The 24549-nt window shown below is 36.8% G+C and overlaps 2 protein-coding genes across 5 annotated transcripts in view; both read left to right on the top strand.

Moving 5' to 3' along the window:
- Positions 1-347: 347 nt before the first annotated feature.
- Positions 348-20361, top strand: gpatch2 (G patch domain containing 2). 2 transcript variants are annotated; one of them, XM_067418113.1, is made up of 11 exons: positions 348-506; positions 1954-2673; positions 3714-3778; positions 3865-4038; positions 5256-5302; positions 5379-5434; positions 8543-8576; positions 8747-8811; positions 12012-12100; positions 14520-16825; positions 19066-20361. In XM_067418113.1, the coding sequence occupies exons 1-10, from the start codon at positions 457-459 to the stop codon at positions 14687-14689; spliced, it is 1470 nt and encodes a 489-aa protein (XP_067274214.1). In that variant the 5' UTR covers positions 348-456; the 3' UTR covers positions 14690-16825; positions 19066-20361. The 2 variants fall into 2 exon arrangements, with proteins under 2 accessions (XP_067274214.1, XP_067274213.1); XM_067418112.1 differs by having other exon boundaries at positions 1954-2676.
- The window catches only part of esrrgb (estrogen-related receptor gamma b), a 21263-nt gene continuing 14370 nt past the window's right edge, over positions 17657-24549 (top strand). The window contains exons 1-3 of one of the 3 annotated variants that reach the window (XM_067418115.1): positions 17657-18425; positions 19066-19176; positions 23299-23364. In XM_067418115.1, the coding sequence (XP_067274216.1) occupies positions 23306-23364 (59 nt within the window). In that variant the 5' untranslated portion in view covers positions 17657-18425; positions 19066-19176; positions 23299-23305. Of the gene's footprint in view, positions 18426-18954; positions 19177-22899; positions 23365-24549 lie in introns of those variants that run through there. The other 2 variants (XM_067418116.1, XM_067418114.1) reach the window with 2 other exon arrangements.

The raw sequence follows: 24549 nt of genomic DNA, 5'->3' as shown, positions 1-24549 counted from the left end.
TAGTGTGTGTGTGTTCAAGAAATGTTTTTTATTAATTTAGATTGTGAAGTTTCCAGTTTCTTTTATTTTTTTGTTTGTTTAAAGAGGAAACGTTTAATCAAATGATAAATTATGATAAGTGATGTAAAGTTTGAATAACTTAAAAACAGCAAAAAAGACAGACAATATTGAAAATGTATATATAAAACCTAATAAATAAAAACAATACTAAATATTAAATAATTTTGAAAAAATTATTTCTAAATAGTTTAGAGAAAATTATTATAGATTTCTAAGCAGGAGTATTATTGAATCGTTATTATTTTCGGCTTTTACTTTACGCTCTTTTCGTCGCCGGATGTGTGTCTTTTATGTCGTGTGGTCCACTTCCGGTGCGGTGTTGTTGTTGTGGCGCTATGATATGTGAGCGCGGCCTCGATCTTTTCCCGTGAGTTTTTGTCGCGTTCTGCGGGTTTCATGTTCCGCGCCGCCGAGATCAAGAGCTTCGGTAAAGCGGGAACCGGCTGGTATGTGTTTTACTGCGGGATTACATGTGTTTCATTCTGTTCAAAGCCGATTATGATGTGTCTAACGTTATATCTGACCTGATCACAGACAATAAACTGCCGTTGTGTTATCATGTAGTTTTTGACAATTTACAATAGCATTCTTATACACTACAGTTCATGATAATGGTAATGGAGTATTCATTATCAAAATTACCATGGTGTTACCGTCTGGTATAATCTCTGGACCTTTGTACCGGTACTTTTATGTACGGCGCTAATACGGCCGTGCTTGAAAACATCGATAAATTGACTGACTATCGTGACTAACGTTATTTATGAATCTAGTCCATATAAAAAATGTCATCGTATTACTATCACCATTATGAACGGACAGTGCCATAATTAAGGTAATACCATAGTATCATCACCACGAACCTTGGAAACATTTAGTTAGATCCTGAGAGTGACATTTATATAATTGACTTTAAAAATTAGATCAATGAAATTTGTGATTTCCGGGCCTGATTTAATTTTTTTTTAAATTAAAATATATATATATTTGTTTGTATAATAGGCAAATCATTAAACGAATAAAATAAAACGTAATAAATTAGGAAATAATAAACCATTATGTGACATGGCAATTAAAAAACATTTATTTTGTGATTTTACTTATTTCTGCTGTTTAAATTTCTCTGTTATTACAATCTTTAATAAATAAGTCCGTTATTAACAAATTGACTTTTTAGTTTTGATTAGGGTGTTTTATTTTCAAATTTTTAACCCAATTTCTCTAATTTTTATGAAATTTGATCAGGGTCATGGATGAGCTCGTTCATGACCCGGTGACAATCCCCAAAAATGTATAAAATAAACTAGTAAAAAATGTGAAATGTATATATTTTTAATAGAAAACCATTATGTGGCAATTACATAACATTTAAAAATCATCGATTTCTTTTTTAGAAATTAATTTCTATAAAATTATATTTTAAAGGAACTGTATGTATTTCAACTGTATGCATTTCAATGGCCCTGATATGTCACCAGACATTAAGAAATCATGTTAATTTCAAATACTTCTGTCACTGACAACAGTAGTCCGGCCAGGATATTGTCATTTAAAAGTTGTTGTTCCAGCCCTCAACTGATGGTGATGTTGTCATGTTGTGTTTTGGCCTGAAGCTCCGCTCTCCACCTATCGACCAATCATGTGTCAGTAGTGTTTCGGCATACGGGTTGCCAGATCTGCTGCAGCTACAAACGTTCCTGTGGATCCTGCAGCATATCTGGCAACCTCGAGTCAGGGGGAGGGAGATACACCTCTGTAGTCATTTGAAAGTGCCAGATTTGGCCACAATCTTACAAACACTTCCTTTAAAATCCTTATCCAGTCATTATCTCATTTGTGTTTGTTTCTTCGAATGCTTCACCGGATTCAACTTGCATCTCTCATTCTTATCAGGCACTTTCGGCGGACGATGGACGAGCTGGTCCATGACCTGGTGTCGGCTCTGGAAGAGAGTTCTGAACAAGCCCGTGGAGGGTTTGGAGACGGTGGAGATCACGCCCTGGCTGTCGGTTGTCTGTTAAAACGGCAGGCCCGAAAGCGGCGTGGCCGGAAACGTCGGTCGGATAACCCTCACCCGCCGTGGGACACCTGCCACCTGAGCGAAGGCTCCGAATCCAGCCTGGAGGAGCAGAAAGACTACCGTGCATCCACAGCAGCAGGGGGCGCTCACACCCGGGACAACAACAGCGACTCGGATGAGCAGCTGGGGGCAAAGCGCCGCACGCCCCTCACCGCTGACTCCGGCAGAGGGAAGAGGCCGCTTTGGTTGGACGACTTGAGCGGAGCAGACGGTTTGGGAACCAGAAGTTTACGGAGGCGTCGGAAAGTCAAGCGCATGGCTGTGGATCCGCCACTAGATGTCGCCACCATGCTGGCTCCGCCGCCCAAGGCGCCAACCGTAGGAGGCAGCAGAGGGGTGGGGTTTAGTCCGGAAGCCAAAGGGTGTGACGCGAACAAAAACAGGGTGAAGAAAAGGAAGTTTACGGCACAGAGACTCGCACAGGACGCGGCGGATGAAGGAGTGGTGGTGGAGAGCGAGGAGGTGGGCCAAACGGCCAAAGATAAGATGGAATTTGAGGAACAGAAAGGCTCAGATGAGGACATGAGTGACAGGTGGTTAGTGTTCTTCTCTTCTATATAGCCCCTCCTCTTCCTGTTCCTCTGTCCCTCGAAACAAGATCTCGCGAAATGCTAAAAAATCTCAAGAGTATCTCAAGAACATACTCTTTTGCTTCTTAGAGTATGTTCTTGATAGGTTTCTGATCATGGTCTGCAAACACTCCTTCGTCATCTGGATCAGGACTTGACCTTTAGTTTTGTAGCAGATCTTTTATATACCATAAACATCCTTTATTAATTCCACTGAATATAATAAATACAGCTGCAAACATCAGCATAACATATTCATATGGCTGAATGTCATAAAATCTGAGCATGCTTAGGTCATACTTCAACCCAAAACCAAAATACTGGTAAGAAAAATATGAAATTTAGTTTTTGCTGAATATTTTTTTGCATGTGACATTATTTTTATGAAAGTTATACACCTCGAACCCCATTATCGCAATTCATTAAATTAATTAAATTAAAACTTAGACTTATTAAAACAAAATTACTTGACAAAATGATTTGAGATGTCATATTATTTAAATTATACATCATGGTCATACTTTACTGCCTTAAAATTGTGCTGATTTTAAAATGAAAACGGATTTTATTATACTAATATTTTATACAAGTGTAAAATTTTTTCATGAAAATAATCACAGTTGCTAACAATCTTAATTGCCCTAAAATAGGCTTCGTATTGTCAAATATTTTTTTCTTCATTGGTTACACTTTTTTAAGGTGACATAATTACGTAGTACTTATTATTAGTAATATTAATTAATACGTAGTAATATTAATGTACTTTTACATGTAATTACATGTACTTACTATAGACCTATGGTTAGGGCTAGTTACTTGTAATTATGCATAATTAACTGTTAATGCTATAGTAAGTACATGTAGTAACGTGTAACTACATCACCTTTGAATAAAGTGTTACCTTTTGATTTAGATTTTGTGACCGTGGACAGGTTTTTGTGAGATTGACCCTTTTACTTCACACAAAAGGCTTAAAACGTCCTGTGATGTGTGTGTGATTGCAGCGAGACGAGCAGCGTGAGTAACAGCAGTGATGGGGGCTTGTACACGAACGACGAGGGAAGGCAAGGTGTGTGTATTCATATATTACACAATCCCTATATATCATGTATAGCATGAACGCGGAGCGTGTGTTCAGCATGTGTTGTGTTTCAGGTGACGACGAGCAGAGCGATTGGTTCTATGAGGGCGAGCCGGGCGGAGCTTGTGGAATTGCGGGTGTGGTTCCATGGTGGGAGAGAGATTCCAACGAACTTGACCTCAACGACCCCATGTTCAACAGCATCCTGACCGGAGCGTTCCCGTTAATGTCACAGGGAACTCAAAGAGGTGTGTGTGTGTTCAAATGCTCAAACATGCACACAACCTGGGCTTGACATTAACCAACCCGCGTGTGTGTTTCAACACTGGTGTATAACGCAGTCACTCCCACTAGCCACTTTGGTGGGGTGGATTTCATAATATATACATTTATATTTTAAAAAGGCATATGAAATAAGTGCAATGTAGTGTTGTCAAAAATATAGATTTTGGATTGCGCGTTTTGCGAATAATTTTACTCATTCCTGTTGATTTTGTGCTTGTAGCCAAAGTATGCACACATAAAGCTCTCAGTAATAAATTGAGTTGTTTTTTGCCACTTATTGCTCTTAAACAGTCAAATACACACACAAAAATGTCAGAATGCCGGTCTTCGTAAGTATTCACGTAAACGCAGTCAGTTATTTTTTTAAGTAAATGTAAACAGTTGACGAAGAAAAGGTATGTGTAACAGTATGATGGATCCCTGAGTCAGGCCTTAAAGTGACAGCAGCCTAATATACCTGGTGCAAAATTATGAGTTAAAGTTAAAAATATCCATATCGCAGTTTTTCCCCATGGTATTGATGTCAAAATTTTGGCTTTGTAATTTTGGAAAACCACAGTGGCTGGTGAGCAAAACACTTAAAGTCAAGCCCTGCACTCAGCATTAAAGGGTTAGTTCACCCAAAAAATAAATTTATATGTTTTAAATTTATGTTTTTATTACCTTTCTGGACATGGACAGTATAGTGTGCATTCACTTAGATACGCTCTCAGACTAAATATAAAATATCTTAAACTGTGTTCACCCTAACGACATTAGAGTGAGTCATTAATGACATCAATTTCATTTTTGGGTGAACTAACTCTTTAAGCTCAACACAGCACGAGTTAGTTCACATGTTTGTCCACCAGAGGACAGTGCTGTACAACTAATTATGGAGAGCAGAAACAAAGATAGAAACAAAGACCATATTTAATCGGCCTTCATACATCCAAGACTGAACCTGCAGTGAGGTAGTCTTGCATACTAAACCAAAAATAATGAAAATGCACAGTTTTGAATTGGAAAAGTTATATTAAAAAGTTATGAATGTGGTGTCTGGTAACGGTGTATGTTCTAAGGAGGTCTATAATACCAGGAGAAACTATTTATTCCTGCTCATCTCAAAGGTGTTTTGATCACATACACTAATTGTTTGGTCATCTCTCTAAAGGTTTTTTAACAAAGGCTTGTTTTCCAGGGTTTCAAGCACGGCTCGCACGGCAGGCCTGTCTTCAGCAGTCACAGGTATGTGTGCTTCTCATATGAACTCACTATTTGATACTTATGTATATGTGATATTTTTCATTCTCTTTCCTAACAGGGAAGCTCTCAAGGAATGCCTGATAGATTACCCAGATTATCCCAGGATCCTCAGAAGTAAGTCCTGATGCTCAACATAGGGCTTGGCTGTATGACATCTGGTAGAAATGTAAACCAGTGAGGCCCTGGTTTACACCTGATTTTAAGATGCGATTTGGTCGATCAGATCACTAGTGGACAATGCCTAATACAGGTGTAAACAGGGTCTAAAATGTTTTGAGCTTTTCCACTTTTGACCACTTCCAGAGGTAGTCGAAAATGCATTCGAACAGCCACAAAAGACTCCTACTGACCTAATGTGTGGACCTTATTGGAAGCATTCTTGACAGACGGGATTTAAACTTTGTTGGCTGAAGACACGAGTTTGGTTTGAAGACGGAAAATGTCCCAAGCACACTGTTCTCTCACCATTTCTGATTTCTAACACACATTCACAGCGTTCGGCTGGTTTTCAGAGTAGAAATGAAAGCTGATGTATGTTTTTCCGTCGTCTCCTTTTATGTTCATACATTTACCCGCCCATAGACCCTCCCCTTGAAGAAATCAGGACAGAAGTGGATGAAAGTGGACAAAAGAGACGAATTAAAACACATGGGGCCTGTTGCACAAAACTGGGATAAGGGATTAAACTGGGATAAGCCAGGATATCTTGGTGAGCTTGTCATCTGTATGCAGAATTTAGTACACCTCTGTCATGTAAACGTACCCTGAAGGCACTCACACCAAGAACAATAACAAAAGATAACTATATTATCGGATTAATTGAGCCAGGATCACCAAGATATCCCGGTTTAGTCCCTTATCCTTGTTTTGTGCAATAGACCCACTAAGAGTTCTCCTAAATGGCAGTAAAAGTTCTTAGTTAAGAGTTTTATCTTAACTTATTCACAAAGCTGCTGAGAGCAACTTTTACTAAAGAATAGAGAGAAGTCTTAAAGTAAGCGTAAGGGCGGGGTTGACCTTGTTGCTATGGATGATGTCATCACGCTTGCTAATTATGACCACAGTGATTTAATTATAGAAATATTTTGTTTCATGTTGCTATATTCAAGTACCATGTTTATATTAAGAATGTTGCCATATTCAAATAAAGATTTTAAAATTAATATGTTGCCATTTTCAAATAAAGATTTTTTAAAAGTCACAAATTAAACTAGTATATGTTCAGCTAATTGTCAGCTTCTTACATGTGCATCTCGAGAGATTGCAGAATTCAAGCGAAAATCATGTTTAATAAACAGTTTGTGAGGAGCACGTTCAAACTGTCTGTCTAATCAGCGCGAGAGGAGGTTTATATACACAGCCGAGAGCCGACTCGCCTAACGTTAGTTACCGCCACAGTTTTCTGCATCCCTCCCACACCCGTTTCTCAATCTCGGGGCAGAGCTCTGGGTTTGGGCTTAGTTCTGAGCTCTGAGGCCTCGATCGCTTCGGTCAACACGTCAAATACGTTTATATTGTTTTACTCCATTCAATCATTTGTAAGTGTGAACTTGTAAAAACAACTACCATAGGTAATCTGATGTTATTTTTTTTTAAATATTAAAGATACATTTATTATCACGATCACCTTAGTGTTATATAGTGTCTTTGGGTGGATTGCTGCAGCAGTCATTAGGATTGATTAATGATTTGGTCTTAGTGACTTAGGAGCTCTCTTGACTCCTTGCGTTTCATGGATTTAGGAGCTAGTTTTAGTTCTAAAATGCTTTGTGAAATACTCTTAAAGCAATAATTTAGGAGTCCTTAGACAGACATTATTTGTAAGAGTTTCTGCTAAATTAGCAAGTTAGGAGCTACTTTTAGCCTTAAGATATTTTTTGAATACAGCCCCTGCTGTAAACAGGAGTGTGTCTCCCTTGTCTACTTGAGATCCGATCGACCAAAACGCATCTTAATACCAGGTGTAATGCCTGCTACAGACTGTGCCAATTCGACAATCCTATAAGATCATTAGTACAAATCACACTGTACGGCACGGATGTATTCAACTTTAGGTACGACATGTACAGTGCATCTGGAAAGTATTCACGGTGCTTCACTTTTTCCACATTTTGTTATGTTACAGCCTTATTCCTAAATGGATTAAAAAAAATGTTTTCCCTCAACTCTACAAACAATACCCCATAATGACAACATGAAATAAGTTTGTTTGTTTGAAAGCAATGTGATTTTACTTGTTCTTTATTTTTAATAAATTTGCAAAGATTTCAAACAAACTTCTTACACATTGTCATTAAGGGTTTGTAGATTTTGATAAGTTTGTAAAAAAATATTAATTGATTTTGGAAGAAGGCTTGAACATAATAAAATGTGGAAAAAGTGAAGCCCTGTGAATACTTTCCTGAAGCAGTGTATGTAGACAGATGATGACACCTATTGAACTGAAGGCTAAGGAACAAATTACTATAGAAGAATAAAAGTCAAATAGAGCAAGATGAATCGCACTTTGGCAATTGTTGTTTTTATGTGCGGTGAAGAAAGAGGAGTATATGGACGTGGTCATGGCTAGGGAAAAGAGGCCAACTTGGCATGTCAAGCTTGAGGGAAGTAGTTTCAAGTTTTAGCGCAATGTTCAAAGCAATGTTGATCGCGCTGTGATCAAAACGGCATTTCATGTTGCATTTTTTATCAACTAGTCATACGTAGGTTGTAGCAGAAACCGCACTGAGAGATGATCATGCTGAACTGTCAGAAAATTACCACAGGCTATATTTGGTCGCAAAACCGTGACAACAGCCATCTTTGAACCTCTCTCAGTGTATGACGTGGGTTTCAGTTTATGAGCCATGGTCACTAAGATCGCAGCGATTGGTCCTCTTTCGTCTGGGACAGCCCAAAATTAATTCATTAGCTTTTTATACATTACATTTTTAATTTAAACTGCTTTTACAAAGTAAAATTGTCTTTGTATTGTGATATACAGTACTAATGTTTTTAAAAGAAGTCTCTTCTGCTCTTAAGGCTGCAAAAATACAGCAAAAACATTAATATTGTGAAATTTAAAATGTAAGTTATTCCTGTGAAGTCAAAGCTACATTTTCAGCATCATTACTCCAGTCTTCAGTGTCACATGATAGTGTATATACGGTAGTGTATATATTATATAAATGTCTCATACTGTGATATAATCCTATGGCCATATTTGTTTGTCATCCTCTGCAGCTCGTGGTTCAGCTCCGGGGCCAGAAGAGACCAAGTAAGACATGCTCCCTATGTTCAGATATTTCTCTTCTCTTTCTTTAGATAAATGTATGCTTTATTTACTTTATTTGCTGAGTTTAATGCGTGTAATAACTCCTCATGTATGATTCTAATGTGGGATGTGTGTAGTTTTAAAATTTAACATGTGACTTTGTGTACATTCAGTTGATTTGGGATTCTCGCAGTGACCGAAGCCACAGGAAAAGCTGCTCTTTAAAGACTGCCAGCAGGTAATAATGCATATAAAATACAGGGAGTGCAGAATTATTAGGCAAGTTGTATTTTTGAGGATTAATTTTATTATTGAACAACAACCATGTTCTCAATGAACACAAAAAACTCATTAATATCAAAGCTGAATATTTTTGGAAGTTTTAGTTTTTAGTTTTAGCTATTTTAGGGGGATATCTGTGTGTGCAGGTGACTATTACTGTGCATAATTATTAGGCAACTTAACAAAAAACAAATGTATACCCATTTCAATTATTTATTTTTACCAGTGAAACCAATATAACATCTCAACATTCACAAATATACATTTCTGACATTCAAAAACCAAACAAAAACAAATCAGTGACCAATATAGCCACCTTTCTTTGCAAGGACACTCAAAAGCCTGCCCTCCATGGATTCTGTCAGTGTTTTGATCTGTTCACCATCAACATTGCGTGCAGCAGCAACCACAGCCTCCCAGACACTGTTCAGAGAGGTGTACTGTTTTCCCTCCTTGTAAATCGCACATTTGATGATGGACCACAGGTTCTCAATGGGGTTCAGATCAGGTGAACAAGGAGGCCATATCATTAGATTTTCTTCTTTTATACTCTTTCTTGCCAGCCACGCTGTGGAGTACTTGGACGCGTGTGATGGAGCATTGTCCTGCATGAAAATCATGTTTTTCTTGAAGGATGCAGACTTCTTCCTGTACCACTGCTTGAAGAAGGTGTCTTCCAGAAACTGGCAGTAGGACTGGGAGTTGAGCTTGACTCCATCCTCAACCCGAAAAGGCCCCACAAGCTCATCTTTGATGATACCAGCCCAAACCAGTACTCCACCTCCCCCTTGCTGGCGTCTGAGTCAGACTGGAGCTCTCTGCCCTTTACCAATCCAGCCACGGGCCCATCCATCTGGCCCAGCAAGACTCACTCTCATTTCATCAGTCCATAAAACCTTAGAAAAATCAGTCTTGAGATATTTCTTGGCCCAGTCTTGACGTTTCAGCTTGTGTGTCTTGTTCAGTGGTGGTCGTCTTTCTGCCTTTCTTACCTTGGCCATGTCTCTGAGTATTGCACACCTTGTGCTTTTGGGCACTCCAGTGATGTTGCAGCTCTGAAATATGGCCAAACTGGTGGCAAGTGGCATCTTGGCAGCTGCACGCTTGACTTTTCTCAGTTCACAGGCAGTTATTTTGCGCCTTGGTTTTTCCACACGCTTCTTGCGACCCTGTTGACTATTTTGAATGAAACGCTTGATTGTTCGATGATCACGCTTCAGAAGCTTGGCTATTTTAAGACTGCTGCATCCCTCTGCAATATATCTCACTATTTTTGACTTTTCTGAGCCTGTCAAGTCCTTCTTTTGACCCATTTTGCCAAAGGAAAGGAAGTTGCCTAATAATTATGCACACCTGATATAGGGTGTTGATGTCATTAGACCACACCCCTTCTCATTACAGAGATGCACATCACCTAATATGCTTAATTGGTAGTAGGCTTTCCAGCCTATACAGCTTGGAGTAAGACAACATGCATAACGAGGATGATGTGGTCAAAATACTCAATTGCCTAATAATTCTGCACTCCATGTATAATAATGTACCGTATTTTCGGCACTATAAGGCGCACCCGATTATAAGGCGCACCTTCAATGAATGGCCTATTTTAAAACTGTTTTCATATATAGGGCGCACCAGATTATAAGGCGCATAGAATCGCCTAGAAACTACTGCAGTCAAACGTTGGACTGGGTTTGCGTTATGCATCCACTAGATGGAGCTGTGTTAAAGGGAATGTCAACAAAACAGTCAGACAAACTGACTATTCGCACGGAATTAGTATTATCTGGGGACCTCTGGTGATTTGTAATAATTGCAGAGGTTGTCTGTGATCTTAATCCCGTGCAAATCGGCTATGTCTGTAATCTGTAAAGCAAAAATTCCCCCGCAAATTACCTACCATATTTCGCCGAACACTAAGTCCTGTGATAATATTAGTCCCGTGCAAATCGGCATCTCTGTGATTTGGCCAGGATTGGGCGGATCGTATATCATTTTTTCAAGTTTTTTTTTTTCCCATGTGCATTTCTGTCTTTATCTTTCACGAAGAATGGAGGCTGCATTCATTATGTGCACCTTTATGAATTCCCGCACGGATTATACTTTCACTTTTGAATGAGTACCAATTTGGGAGCAAATTGCTTGAATGGTGTGTTTAATATTAACATCAATACTATTCTTAATGAAAAACATAACAATAGAACAGTACAATGACAAGCTCGCTTAAATGGGCGCTTTTACATTTAGCTTTGAAACTCAATCTTCCGCCGTATATGAATGAAATCTGACTCCTGCCGCTGGTCTGTGCTCAGTTCAGTTTTTAATTGTAGCGTGTTCTCTAACTGAACGAAATAATTTGTATTACTATAAAACTATCAAAACGATATCGATACGACTGTTTATGATATCTTACAGCTATAACGAAAAAACATTTACAAGTCCTGACATCATATCCGGGAGAAGTCAGTAAAATCGAGTAAAATTACAGGGTTTGCTTATCACGTGCGAATGTGCCACTGCCACGCAAAACTCAGATGTGGGGGAGAAATTTCTAAATCACAGAAATCCCAGATACTAATCCCATGCGAATATTGCTTAAGTCAAACTTTATTAAGCGTTCTGACAACTCTGTTCACTCCCATGGTAACGTTGTTCAGACGTTGATGTGCATATTAACAATATCTCCCAGCCGTGGTAATCTTTTGGCAGTTGCTGCGAGGCGGTAGTACGTTTGTGTATGGAGAGATTACGTCTTTTCATAAAACGAAAGCACCAAGAAGGACCGCCTCGAAATTCATTGATGTTCATGCCCCGTAGTAGTGCTGTTGCCTTCATTCAAATAGTGACTGTAGAGACGCGGACGCGCGTTTTTATTGGTTTTTCATACTGAAACATTTTGACAGATCCTTGATTGCCTTGATCCATATATAAGGCGCTCCGGATTATAAGGCGCACTGTCGGTTTTTGAGAAAATTAAAGGCTTTTAAGTGCGCCTTATAGTGCGGAAAATACGGTAATATGTTATGTTGAAGTCCATTTACAAGGCGGAAGCTAACAATGTTGAGCCTCAGGTCGGTTTTTTGTCTCGTTTTGCCAAAGACAAACAAACCATCTTAAACTCTCTCTCTCTCTCTCTCTCTCTCTCTCTCTCTGTAGACAGACAAGTGGTCATCTCGGCTCTTTGTGTACTGGAGATATAAAGAGACGACGGAAAGCTGCACCTGTCGGAGCCTCATCAGCCTTAGGTAACATACACACACACACACACACACACACACACACACACACACACACGCATCTCATTATACACCATTGTGGGTTCATCTGAAATGTTTCTCTAAAGAGACGTCGGGCCCACATGCTGAATACTACATGTTAATGATGTCATGTGTTTAGTTAATTCCCAGCAAGCATCATTAGGAAGAGTCGGAGGCTTTTCACTGTTGTAGCCGTAAACTCAATGCTGGTTATGTGACGGTTTGGCAGCTGAGGAGGCAGATCAGTGCTGATCTCATTTCCTAATTAAAGTCCATCATTTCCTGCCCTGATCTGTGACGCAAAGCACATGACTCTGTGACCTCTGACCCCGGGGGTCAGAGGTCACAGAGCTGAGATTACGCATTTCTTAGAAACTATTTAGAGTTTATGAGGAGCAGGAAACTTGACATGGAACAGCGGGATTATTTCACTGGAAAACTGATTTACATGCTAATACTTTACATTAGGGTTCAATTCATCAACATTTAAGTAAAAGAGCATAAACTAAAAATGGGTGACATTTTCAATAACCGTAAATCTGATCAACTAAATAGGCTTGCATCATTGTTATTTGGTGCTTATAATTATAGAAAGTTCTTGTAATTAATGATCGTAATGTTATATGTGTGACTTGAACACTAAAACAAAGTGTTACCCACACAGTTTGTTAGTTTGTTTTTTTTATAGCCTTTATTAATCTGTAATTTGTAAGTGTACTAATGTTCACTTATATTTGTTCATAACATATAAACTAATGTCAATTTACACACTATTTTATGTTTATATCAAATAGATATTTTAAAAATGCATTAAAGGGATTGTTCACTTTGAAAAATTAAATTTTGATATGTTTTAGCTTACCTCATGGGCATCCGAGATGTAGGAGTATTTGTTTCCCCAGTAGTTTCAATTTTGATCATTTTGGGTCAAACCGTTCTTGTCTGTGCCTCACATAATGCAGGTCTATGGTCACCACCTCAAAGAGCATACACAGAGAAGTCCAAATTAAACAAACCCCCATCGTAAGTACACACTGATGGCCTAAGACACGAAACGAGCAGTTTGTGTGAGAAAACTAACAGTGTTTAAATCGTTTTTACCTCTTGTACACCACTACGTCCGACTAATCCGAGGGCGCGCGTGCGTGTTTCCTGTTGTGACATTCGCGCGTGAAAAGGTAACACTTCCCAAATTTATGTGTAAACAATGAGAGTTGTACACACGCGAGAGATCCACTTCCGGCACTTTCCGTGCTTGCGCAGACTAAAGCCAGAAAGCGCGAATGTCACAACAGGAAACACGCACGCGCGCCCTCGGATCAGACGGACTTTGAGGTGGTGACCATAGACCTGCATTATGTGAGGCACAGACAAGAACGGTTTGACCCAAAATGATCAAAATTGAAACTACTGGGGAAACAAATATTTCTACATCTCGGATGCCCATGAGGTAAGCTAAAAAATATCAAAATTTAATTTCAAAGTGAACAATCCCTTTAAAGGTGCACTGTGTAAATTTTAACGGCATCTAGTGGTGAGGTTGCGAATTGCAACCGCCCACAGCTTACCCTTTCCTTTCAAAGCATTTAGAGAAGCTATGGTGGCTGACACAGGACAAAATTGTCGTCTGAGACCACATAGAGTAGCTAGCCCTCTTTAAAGCAGTTTGTCCGTTTAGGGCTACTGTAGAAACATGGCAGCGGTGTATGTAGATAGAAATGTTTCATTCTAAGGTAATAAAAACATAAAAATGGTTTATTATGTAAGATCTTTTTAGACTACTAAAAAAAAGTTATGTATATTATATTGCATTTCTGTCAATAGATCCTCATAAATACTACACACTGCATCTTTATGTAAAATTTAACATTAACCAAAGATTTATAAATGCAGTTTTGGTTATTGTTATATAATGTTAACTGTTGCTTAATTGACATTTAACATCAGCAGGAAATCAGATCTAACTTCTGGTTGTGGAAAAATGAATTATATAAAAAGTCATAAGTAAAACTTTCAGATGCCTTACAGGAAAGTATAATCAATCGTATAATAGAATATTTAAATGTAATATAATTGATGTCATAATATAACTTTAAATGTATTATAAATGTATGTAAGTAAAGTTTCTTTCCCTTTGATTTGAGGTGAAGTGTGATCTGGACATGTGTTTGTGTGATTCACCTATTTATATAGCCTTTAATCTTTAATCTAATTCTCATGTTATGTTACCCTTATGCACATTTATATATATTTTCTGTGTTTTTTGAATGCGTTTCAAGCTTTAATGCAGATCAGGGTTTATCTAAAGTTTGGTCTTGTGGACTCTTTCCACTCATCAAGTGCATTACAAGAATCAATGAGCTTTTCTGCTTAATGCAGATTATCCCTTTCTCTCCGTCTCTCTCAGGCGTGGTGGGCGAGAGCGCTGCTCCTCTTCCGGAGTCAAACGTGGGGAACCGAATGCTGCAGAGTATGGGCTGGACCCCAGGGTCGGGCCTGGGCCCCGATGGCAGAGGCATCACTGAGCCGATTCGTGCATCTCAGAGGCCGAAGGGAGCCGGACTGGGCTTCAACTGAGCTCTAGCCGAGAACAGAGAGAGCAACTCACGCAGAGACGGCGACTCGGGCCCGCAGGTCGTTATTCTCTCCATTAACCTCAGAGTTAACAGCAGCCAGCCAGCCAGCAGAAGGCAGCACTGAGGTGATAACACCAGTAGATGATGGACAGAATGAGATGACATAGGACACCTGCACTGGCCCAGACCAGGACTGACTCTGGAGCTGCCTCACTGCCGCCACACACACACACACACACACACACACACACACACACACACACACACACACACACACACACACACCGACTCCTCAATAGCACCATTTCAATTAACTCTAGGAAAAAACATGATGCACCAAAAAGTCAAACATAATACCATCTGATATAATAGGATGAATTCCATGAGGAAAATCATAGGAAAAATAAATAAGAAATTATATTTTGCATAAATAAATGAAGCCTGTTTTTTTGGACCATTAAGATTTTGTGCTTTGACATTTTTTTCATGTTAATTAAGCACATTTCACCTCACCATTCTTGTTATTGTAATTTAAAAAAGAAAATGCTTTAGTTAAAATGAGATTTTACTATATTCAGTACAATGGTGACCTTTATTTTGTGATGAGAATATAGGAAACAATGTGCTTAATTGTCATGAAAAGGTCTTTTTTAAAAGCTTCATTTTCTTTATGCAAACTATCATTAATTATTTGTTTTGATTTGATGTTGATGTCAAGAATTTTGATGTTAATTACAAACCAACCGCCAAACCTCAGCTCTCAGTGAATACCAGCGGAAATTAGTATGATATCTTATTAGTTTCTTTTCTTTCTTTCTTTTTTTCAGAAATAATTTTTAAATACTTAAAAAAGACCTGTTTTAGCAGATAAGATCGGTCCGAATTATCGTTTGTCTCCAGTATTCATTTAATATTCTTTTTTTTAAATCCGATGTCTCTCCTTATACAATTCGTTTTTTAGTCTGTTTTTTTGAGGTTTGTTATTTGTTTTACATTTAATTTATAATTATTTGTTTAGTTTTTGCATCCTATTTTTTGACGTTTGTCCAAATGTCATGCACTAATAATGAATGTCAATACCTCAGCCAATCAGACTCTCGTGAAATCAGTTCTGCATGTAGGAAATGCTAAAACGCGTCCGACTGAAGCGAGTGACTGCTGCTCTTTTACGTGACTGAACACAGTCAGTGTTTTAATAGTGGTATAATATGAGGGTTTGGGGTGCATTCTGATTATTTTCATCGTGTATCATTTGGGATTCTGTGAAATGCACGTGTTTCTCAGCAGAGTTTGAGTAATGAATAAGATTAATTGACTGAATTGGCTTAGTTCAGACGGAATGAACTATTCAAGGATGTGACACGCTTACTACTGATGACTGTCATTTCTAATTGTCACGAGGTGAAGATTGCGCCATTGTTGGGTAAACACTTCAATGCCTCTTAGGAACAATCCCAGATGATTGGAGATGCTATTATCTTGGCAGAACGGTCACTGAGACAGGAAGAGTATTTGGGCCGAATGTGACATCACTTCCCCTCGTTGTTTGAGCAGGGCTGTACCGTCCTGAGGAGATAAGTGTTTTGTTTTTATTGTTTTTGGGAATATGTGTTTTTAACCATGTTTGCACTCAGAATAAACAGTTATCAAGTCGTTGATTATGAGGAACATGTTAGGTTCGTCTCTTCCTGTTATCTGTACAACATGCCAAACTACCAAACATGCTACATTTGTTTACTTTGGTATTTTTGTCAGGTTTTTTTGTTGCCAATGTGCATTTTGGGAACGGGGTGATGGTCTTGATGTGTGTGTTTGTTCTGAATTCAAAGTAATGTATGTTCATCATATACTGTAGATCAGTATTAAAGCATTCTCTGCGCAAGGTTGAATCTTTCCCATGATCCTCCATCAATTTCAATGCGTTTCTATATGTTCCTTTTAGGATTAAGTTTAAAATCATTTAAATGTAAGATTTAAATTTTTAATTTTCTAAATTAGTTTAAATTATTTTATATGCATGTTTTGCAACATTTTGTTAGTTCCCTCCAAAAAATAGCGCAGCTCGGACATTCTGTTAAATTTCTCCATTGTGGTCCCAATGGATGAAAGAAATCCTACACGTTTGCAAGAACATGAGGTGAGTAAATGAAAAACTTTATTAAGAGAACTCAATTATCATGTAGATTGTCTTGTGGATGTCTAGGGATGTGTTTAGCGGTAGTTATTTCATATTCTGTGTGTGTTTATTGTGATTACTGTTAGTGGGCAGATCAATACTAATATACTCTCATCAGTACAGCTGATCTCTAGAGTAATTATATCTCTGCAATCTAGCAGAAAATTATACCAATAGACTCAATGCCTCTCTTTCCTGCTCAGCAGCTGATATGTAGAAGATTTATTAAAAGTAAGTGAGTCGGTGTGAACACAATAGAATCCTGATTAGCTCTGAAGTAATGCAGTCAATGCCACAATAAATAAATACATAGATAGAATGAAATAATTTACTATAAAAGTTTCCGAATGACGTTTTAGGGTGTCACAATTGTAAGGTATGTAATTAGTTTTTTTCCCAAATGTAAATGGAATTTATTAATTTTTTTCTGTTATCTGGGCACTTTTACCCATGAAAAAAAAATTAAAAGTACATTTTTAAGTATATACTTTATCAGTGTTTTTCTTTAGAAAACTTTTACTTAACTACATTCCAAAGCATAATACATAATGTCATACCTTTTGCTGCACTGCATTTCATAAATAAAAGTTGTTGTTTTCTTACCTTTAAACCTTACACTTAAACTGTAGTACTTTCTTACTTGTACACAAGTAAAACTTTGAATACTTTGAGTAAAAGTATACAGTACTCATTTTTTTAATGTAATTAAGTATTAAATAATATTCAATATGAAATGTATTGCTGTAAAAAGTACAATATTATGTTTTGGAATGTTGTGAAGTAAAAGTTTTCCAAAGAAGAACACTGATAAAGTTCATATACTTGAAAAACAAAATGACTTGGAAAGAAAAAATACTTGAGTAGGCCTACTGTTCGCCTCTCATAATCATCATGAATTACAGGTATCAATCGAAAAACTAAGTGTATGTTTACACGACAACGATGTACTAAAAACATATGACAACATAATCAAAATGATCCCGTTTCCACGAATCTGCGAAAATGACTAAAAGGCTGTATGATATCGCTTTGTGAAGAAACGCCCCTCGAACATGTAATGCGCATGCGCACGATGTAACCGCTTTTACAAATTCGCCTATTTGTTACAATGGAGAGAGACGGTAATAAAGGCATATTTTTTTCAAAAGCTTGCGATTTCAGTCCACCATGAAAACCACCAGAAAACCATGTTGTGTAAATTAACGGCCAAGATGCTTAAAATGTTTTCCGTTTTCAGTTGAAAACGGTGTCGTGTAAATAATTTATTCTGTGAAAGACCTTTAAACTTTAAAATTATTACTTTAAAAACCCAATAGCGGCCTCCTCCCCCTAGTTGGCGGTGTCATGTTTCATATTATAAAATGTACTGCGCTATTTTATAATCAAATCTTTTGCTAATCTTGACAAAACCAGCATTATTAGAAAGGTCTGTGAATTATTTATTTGAGGATCCATATTTGCAGACTGTTTTGCATGAGAAATTAAATGAATTATTTAGGGTTGCAAACGGGTGAGGGGTAAAAAGATGAGGGCATTGTGTGGATATAGAAAATTCTCAGAGGTTAGTACCCTTTTTATTTTATTTTTTATATTTGTTTATATTTACTTATAATGCTAATTTCATGCTCAAGTATCTTTGCACTAATTCTAGCAGTTAAGAGGTAAAAATGTTTTTGTGTCTTATGTAGGGCAAAGCAACCCTTTATAAAAAAAACACCAACAAATATTCAATAGATGTGGGAGCTGAATACATAAACAAAACCAAAACAAGAAGACAACAGCCAGATAAAATGTATGTTGGAAATCATCTTAGCGTCTTTATTAACACTAAACTGAAAACTGAAGATCCCCACTGGTTACAAATGCATCAATATGTGATACTCCTACACTATTTTTTTTCTTCGACCAAAACAATTAAGCCTTAAAAATTAGGATAAAATGTGATACCTTTAAACACATGATTGGTCTTGACATAATTAAGACCGTTCAGGCTGATCTTTTTCCCCTCATTTTGTGAAGAATGAAAAATAAGATCAGCCTAAACGGTCTTAATTATGTCAAGACCAATGATGTGTTTAAAGGTATCGCACTTTATCCTAATTTTTCAGGCCCAATGGTTTATCTTAGATATCTATTTGTTCTCTCTCTAAAAAAATGCTCTAATGCTGTGTCATCTCTCTCTCTCTCTCACTGTCACACAGACGTGCATGAGACAAGCGTGATGAGAATTGTCTCAGTCAGAGGAAATCCTGCATGTAATCCTGCTCAGCTCATCACTTTGAGACCTGAATTACATAACACTCAGCACACAGGTAGCAACTGTCACCGATACACACGCATCCAGACAAATTCATGATACCATGAGTTGTGGTAACACATTCAAGGAAGATAAGAGATTTGAAATGTGACCGTAAAGTAAATTACATTTATTAACCTAATGCATATTGCACAAAACTGGAAAGCACTTTCTTGATCTCTGAAATCATCAAGATACCAGGTTAATGCAATGTGTGCTAAAGGGGAATAACTAATCACAATCACAAAAGGATAATAACCCAAAACATTCTTCTAACTACTGCAACTGAAAGAATCTTCTGGGACATTGAAAATGGTGTACAGGAGTCCACCCCTCAAAGTCCAGACCCCATCGAACACATTTAGGCCAGTTGTAAAATTAACTGGACAGATCTATTGTACATTTAAAGGAAATACTTTGGCTTCAGTTGCAGAAGGCATGGGATAACATTAGTGTTGAAGTTCTTAGAGGAAATATATTGACACTATGCCAGAGGGAAGTGCTGCAAAAGGTGGACATACCAAATATTACAGAGTTATAAGTGGATAAAAACAATACTCACTTCATCTGATCTTTGGCAGTCAGAGAAACCATCATCTGCATGTTTCATGAATATTGTTAAATTAAATCATGTTTGGTTCTTATAATTTTGGCCACCACTGTAATTCCATTTGTTAACATTATTAGTTAAAAAAAAGAAAAAAGGCGGCACACCAAAGCTTCAAAATATGCAAAATGTTTTAATAGTGGATTCACAAACGGGTCATGATTTTGAGCAATTGCTCTTCATCAGACAATTAAAAACGTCAAACCTTTATACTCATAGGATCACATGTTCTTAAAAAAGTGCCCAAACTCTGAGCATATTTTTTCCTGGGATGTGCGTGCTTTGTTCCTGTTTTTGTTAACATTATTAGTTAGCATGAAAAGGTACTTCTAAAGCATTAATAACCATTATCTTAGTTCATGTTATTTCAACATATATTAATATTAAAAGTCGTATCTGTTTCCATCTGTTCATATTATTTAATATACCTGAACCTGAGTTATAAACTAAATATCAACTGTTGCATTTTTATGAACTAATGTTAACAAACACTGTAAATAATATTGCTCACTATTAGTTCATGGATTTACTAATGGGATCTTTTTATAAAATGTTTCTGAAATATGCTAGAATCTGCCTAATGATGCTTGTTGACCAAGAGGGTCTTGCTGGTTAAGCTAGTTAAAGGGATAGTTCCCCCCCCCCCAAAAAAAAACAAACAAAACAAAAAACAAATCCCCCTTGATTTACTCACCCTCAAGTCATCCTAGGTGTATATGACATTCTTCTTTCAGACGAAAACAAACAAGTTATATGGCTCTCCAAGCCTTATAATGGCAGTGAATGGCAGTCCAAAATTTGAAGCCCAAAAAACTGCATCCATCCATTATAAAAGTAATCCAGTAATTCCGGTCCGCCAGAAGCTAGACCTTTTTCTTTATAACATGTTAAATATAGATATTTTCCCTACAAAAACCCATATATTTAGCTTCAGAAGGCCTTTATTGACCCCCCAGGATGGATGCACTTTTATGGACTTCAAAACAGAAACTCCGATTGTATGTCATATACACCTAGGATGGCTTGAGGGTGAGAAAATCCTGGGCCAATTTTCATTTTTGGGTGAACTATCCCTTTAAGGTAAGGATACCAGCATATGAGCATCCAAAACACATTTTTCTATTTTTCTTTTTACCTTAACAGTTTTGATGCAAACAGGACCCCCAGACAGCAACAAAGTGTCGGCTAAGTATCTAACTAAGTATCTAGTATATGTGCATTTCGTGTACCAGATGTGGGCCGGCACTATCTGGCTTATAAAAATGTATGATAAAAAATGACACCAGCAGTGAATGAAATGTTTCGCCGTGAGCTGAGATGTGTAGTGCGGCCAGACCTGTCTGTGATCTGGGTGTAATCAGGAGGGATGAGGAGGATGTTTAATGAGGAGCGTTTCCTGCTGTTTAGTCTGCAGTGACAAAGATGATGGTGAGAGAGTTGCAGAATCAAGTAAACGTCGGATTTGGACACAGAGAGCGTTGAGATCTCCCTTTGTTTTCCGGCTCAGTGTGTGTTTGCCCTCTTTCCCCGCTAATACCAATGAAAACACTGTCTGTTTACCTCCTGCATAATGAAGGCTTTCTCATTTCAAACGCCATGATCTCGCATAAACACTTTATTGTTTCTTAAAAGTTTGCTGAGCAACTTTTTTTTTTTAATCGAATCCATTTAAAGTACTGAGAGAGTTGAAGGCCTTGCCTCTTAATAAGGCACTGAATCACTGTGCTTGATACCTGATCTGTGGAAAAGCTCAATTATTGTTCCAATACCCAAACAAACGTAAGCCCGATTCTTTTAACGATTATCGTCCAAATGCCTTGATCTCCTTGGTCATGAAGGCTTTTGAAAAAGAGATCAAAAATCGTATGATGACGGTTATTGGTTTGATTTGAGATCTGCTGCTGCTTGAGGATACAAAACCTTGGGTTATTTTTCTACCCAAATCTTGGGTTGAGCATTTTGAGTCACTTGTTGTTGTTTTTTTGTTTTGATTGTTTGGGTAGTTTTTGTTCCGGTCAGATGTAACAACCCATTGTTTGGGTAGTTTTTGTGCCTGAAGCAATTCGTTTTTTGTAATAAAAGTTTTGTAATAATACACTTTTTTTCTTTCTTTTTTTGTGTAAAGGATATTTATGTTTAGTATTTGTGTGTATGTGCAGTGTTGTCTAAAAGCACCACTGTAGTCGGAATTAATTGACAAAGCTCTTAACTAAACTAATTAGCCGGGGAAGAACGAAAGTGTCTTATCCTTTTCACATTTCCAAGAAGCTGAAGAGCGGTGAATGAGAGACTACATTAAGTATATTTTTTGTTTCCCATTTGCTCAAATAGCAATAATGTTTTTTTATAACTTTTTAAAAGAGGGGAAAAAAGAGAGGGATTGGTAGATGTAGTCAGAAGAAAAATATATCAATTCTGTTGTAGAGCACCCTCACAGTTACATTAACTACACCGTAAAAAAAAAAAAGTTGTTTTTTGTTGGTTTAACTTAAAAAACTAAGTAACCTGGTTCCCTTAAAATATTGAGTTTACTGAAATTAAAAATTTGAGTTGATACAATGAAGGAAATTTGTTTAATATATAGAAACTCAAAATATTATTGTATCCGAACCACATAAAAAATTTGATAAATCATGAAAATAGCACTATTTGGCATGCTTTCACTGCGTCATCAGAAATAAAACACACACAATTACCCTATATGCTTACAAAATCTTTTAATAATATTATAATAAAGGTTGTCGAATCTCAAAAAATTTCATTGTATTAACTCAAAATTTTAATTTCAATAAACTCACAATTTTAAGGCAACCAGGTAACTTTTTTTAAGTAATTTTTTACAGTGTAGTTTTTATTTTTTATATTTTTTATGTAAATTAATATAATACAAAGTAGCCTACATGTTACAAACGTAGGCTACATATTTTTTATAATAAAAATGAAATAATAAAAAACTTTGACCATGTTGATGAGCATTAAAACGCTTCATCACAGTCTGTGAAGAAGGTCCAGTGGAAAAAGTGTGGAGGTAGGTATCACGTTACCATGAGAGTATATCAAAGTACCATGGTATTAACAACTGATACCATCATTGTACCATGATAATGCTACAGTATTTCTGTACAGCTATATCAAGTGGTTTAAAGGCTGGTTAGAGAGTAAAGGACTTTGTCAACGTTGACGCATTCTTTTTAAATATCGTGCAATAGAGCGTTGAATTAACGACAGCGTAATAGTTTTTTTGGGTCTTATCTCTTCAGTGTCTGTCTTTCACGCTCACCTGAGGTGTTCATGAATATTCATTAGAGCGCGCTCTCAGTGGTCAATTATCCGGTGACGTCGATAATAAGGCGGGAATAACCCGAAAGGTTTATTCTATATTCGTGAGCGGTGCTCCGCTGCGGTGGCAGAAAGAAACGCACTGAAGAGAAACAGACGAGCGTGTGTTTACAACAAAACCTCATTATAGAAGAAAATAAGTGAGAGATTTGATTTCAAAAGCGTCTCCTCAGGTTATGGTTTTATTCTCAGCAATCTCATGGATCTAGTGCAGTTTTATCACCCGGAATCTTTTTCCTTCCCTTCTGAACAGAACAAGTAAGTAACTTTAATCATTTACAACTTTATACATACATAACCAGGCTTTTATATGTACTTCTTGTTTTTATTGTACTTAATTTGGTTAACTGTAACTTTATTATAGAAAGGTGTGTGTGTATATATATATATATATATATATATATATATATATATATATATATACATATATATATATATATATATATATATATATATATATATATATATATATATAATATTATATTATATTGTTGATTTATTCAGATAATATGTGCATCTTGAAACGTGTAAGAGAATAAAACATGCCCATTAAAGACCATTTAAAAAAAACATATATATATATATATATATATATATATATATATATATATATATATATATATATATATATATATATATATATATATATATATATATATATATACATATATATATATATATATATACATACATACATACATACATACATACATACATACATACATACATACATACATACATACATACATATATATATATATATATATATATATATATATATATATATATATATATATATATATATATATTAAATTTGATCTCAAGATAGCTATATATTCCATTCAAGACTGTTGAATTATAGGCTATAATTTGACTCACAAAGATCAGATAAAATAGTATATGGAATAAAGGTGTTTTTTTCATAAATCAGCAACTGCAATATTAATCATACATATTTTTAGATGCAGCGTCCACTTGCAACTGCAATCAGACCAAGATAATTTATGAGTAAAGGTTCCAATAAGAAATGATACAATAAGAGATCCTGTTTTATTTCCATAGTGTCATTTTGTACATGATGGTTCAATTGATCAACCTTCATTTTTAACAGTTGGTTAAAAGATTATTATTCCTGTATATACTGAAAGGCATGATGTTAGTTGCAGTGCTCTAACCCTCACGTTAAAAGAGTTGAGAAACTGGAAAAATCTCAAATACAATCCTGCTGTTTATCTACGTAATAAGCGCACATTCTGGCAGCGTTCACGGGCCATCTTACAGCAATAGGATTTGAGATGTGTGATGGAGTTGCAGGTAATTCCTCTGGATCCCAGACAAAAACCCTGATGGGCTTTAGATCACGTTACTGGCAGACACACACAGCGCGGGTGCATGTGTGCGCGCGTGTGTGTGAGTGTGAGAACAGGTGTGTTCAGGTGCTGT

Source organism: Pseudorasbora parva, chromosome 15 (genome assembly GCF_024679245.1).
Source record: "Pseudorasbora parva isolate DD20220531a chromosome 15, ASM2467924v1, whole genome shotgun sequence".
NCBI lineage: Eukaryota > Metazoa > Chordata > Actinopteri > Cypriniformes > Gobionidae > Pseudorasbora > Pseudorasbora parva.
This window is presented reverse-complemented; position numbering and strand designations above follow the sequence as displayed.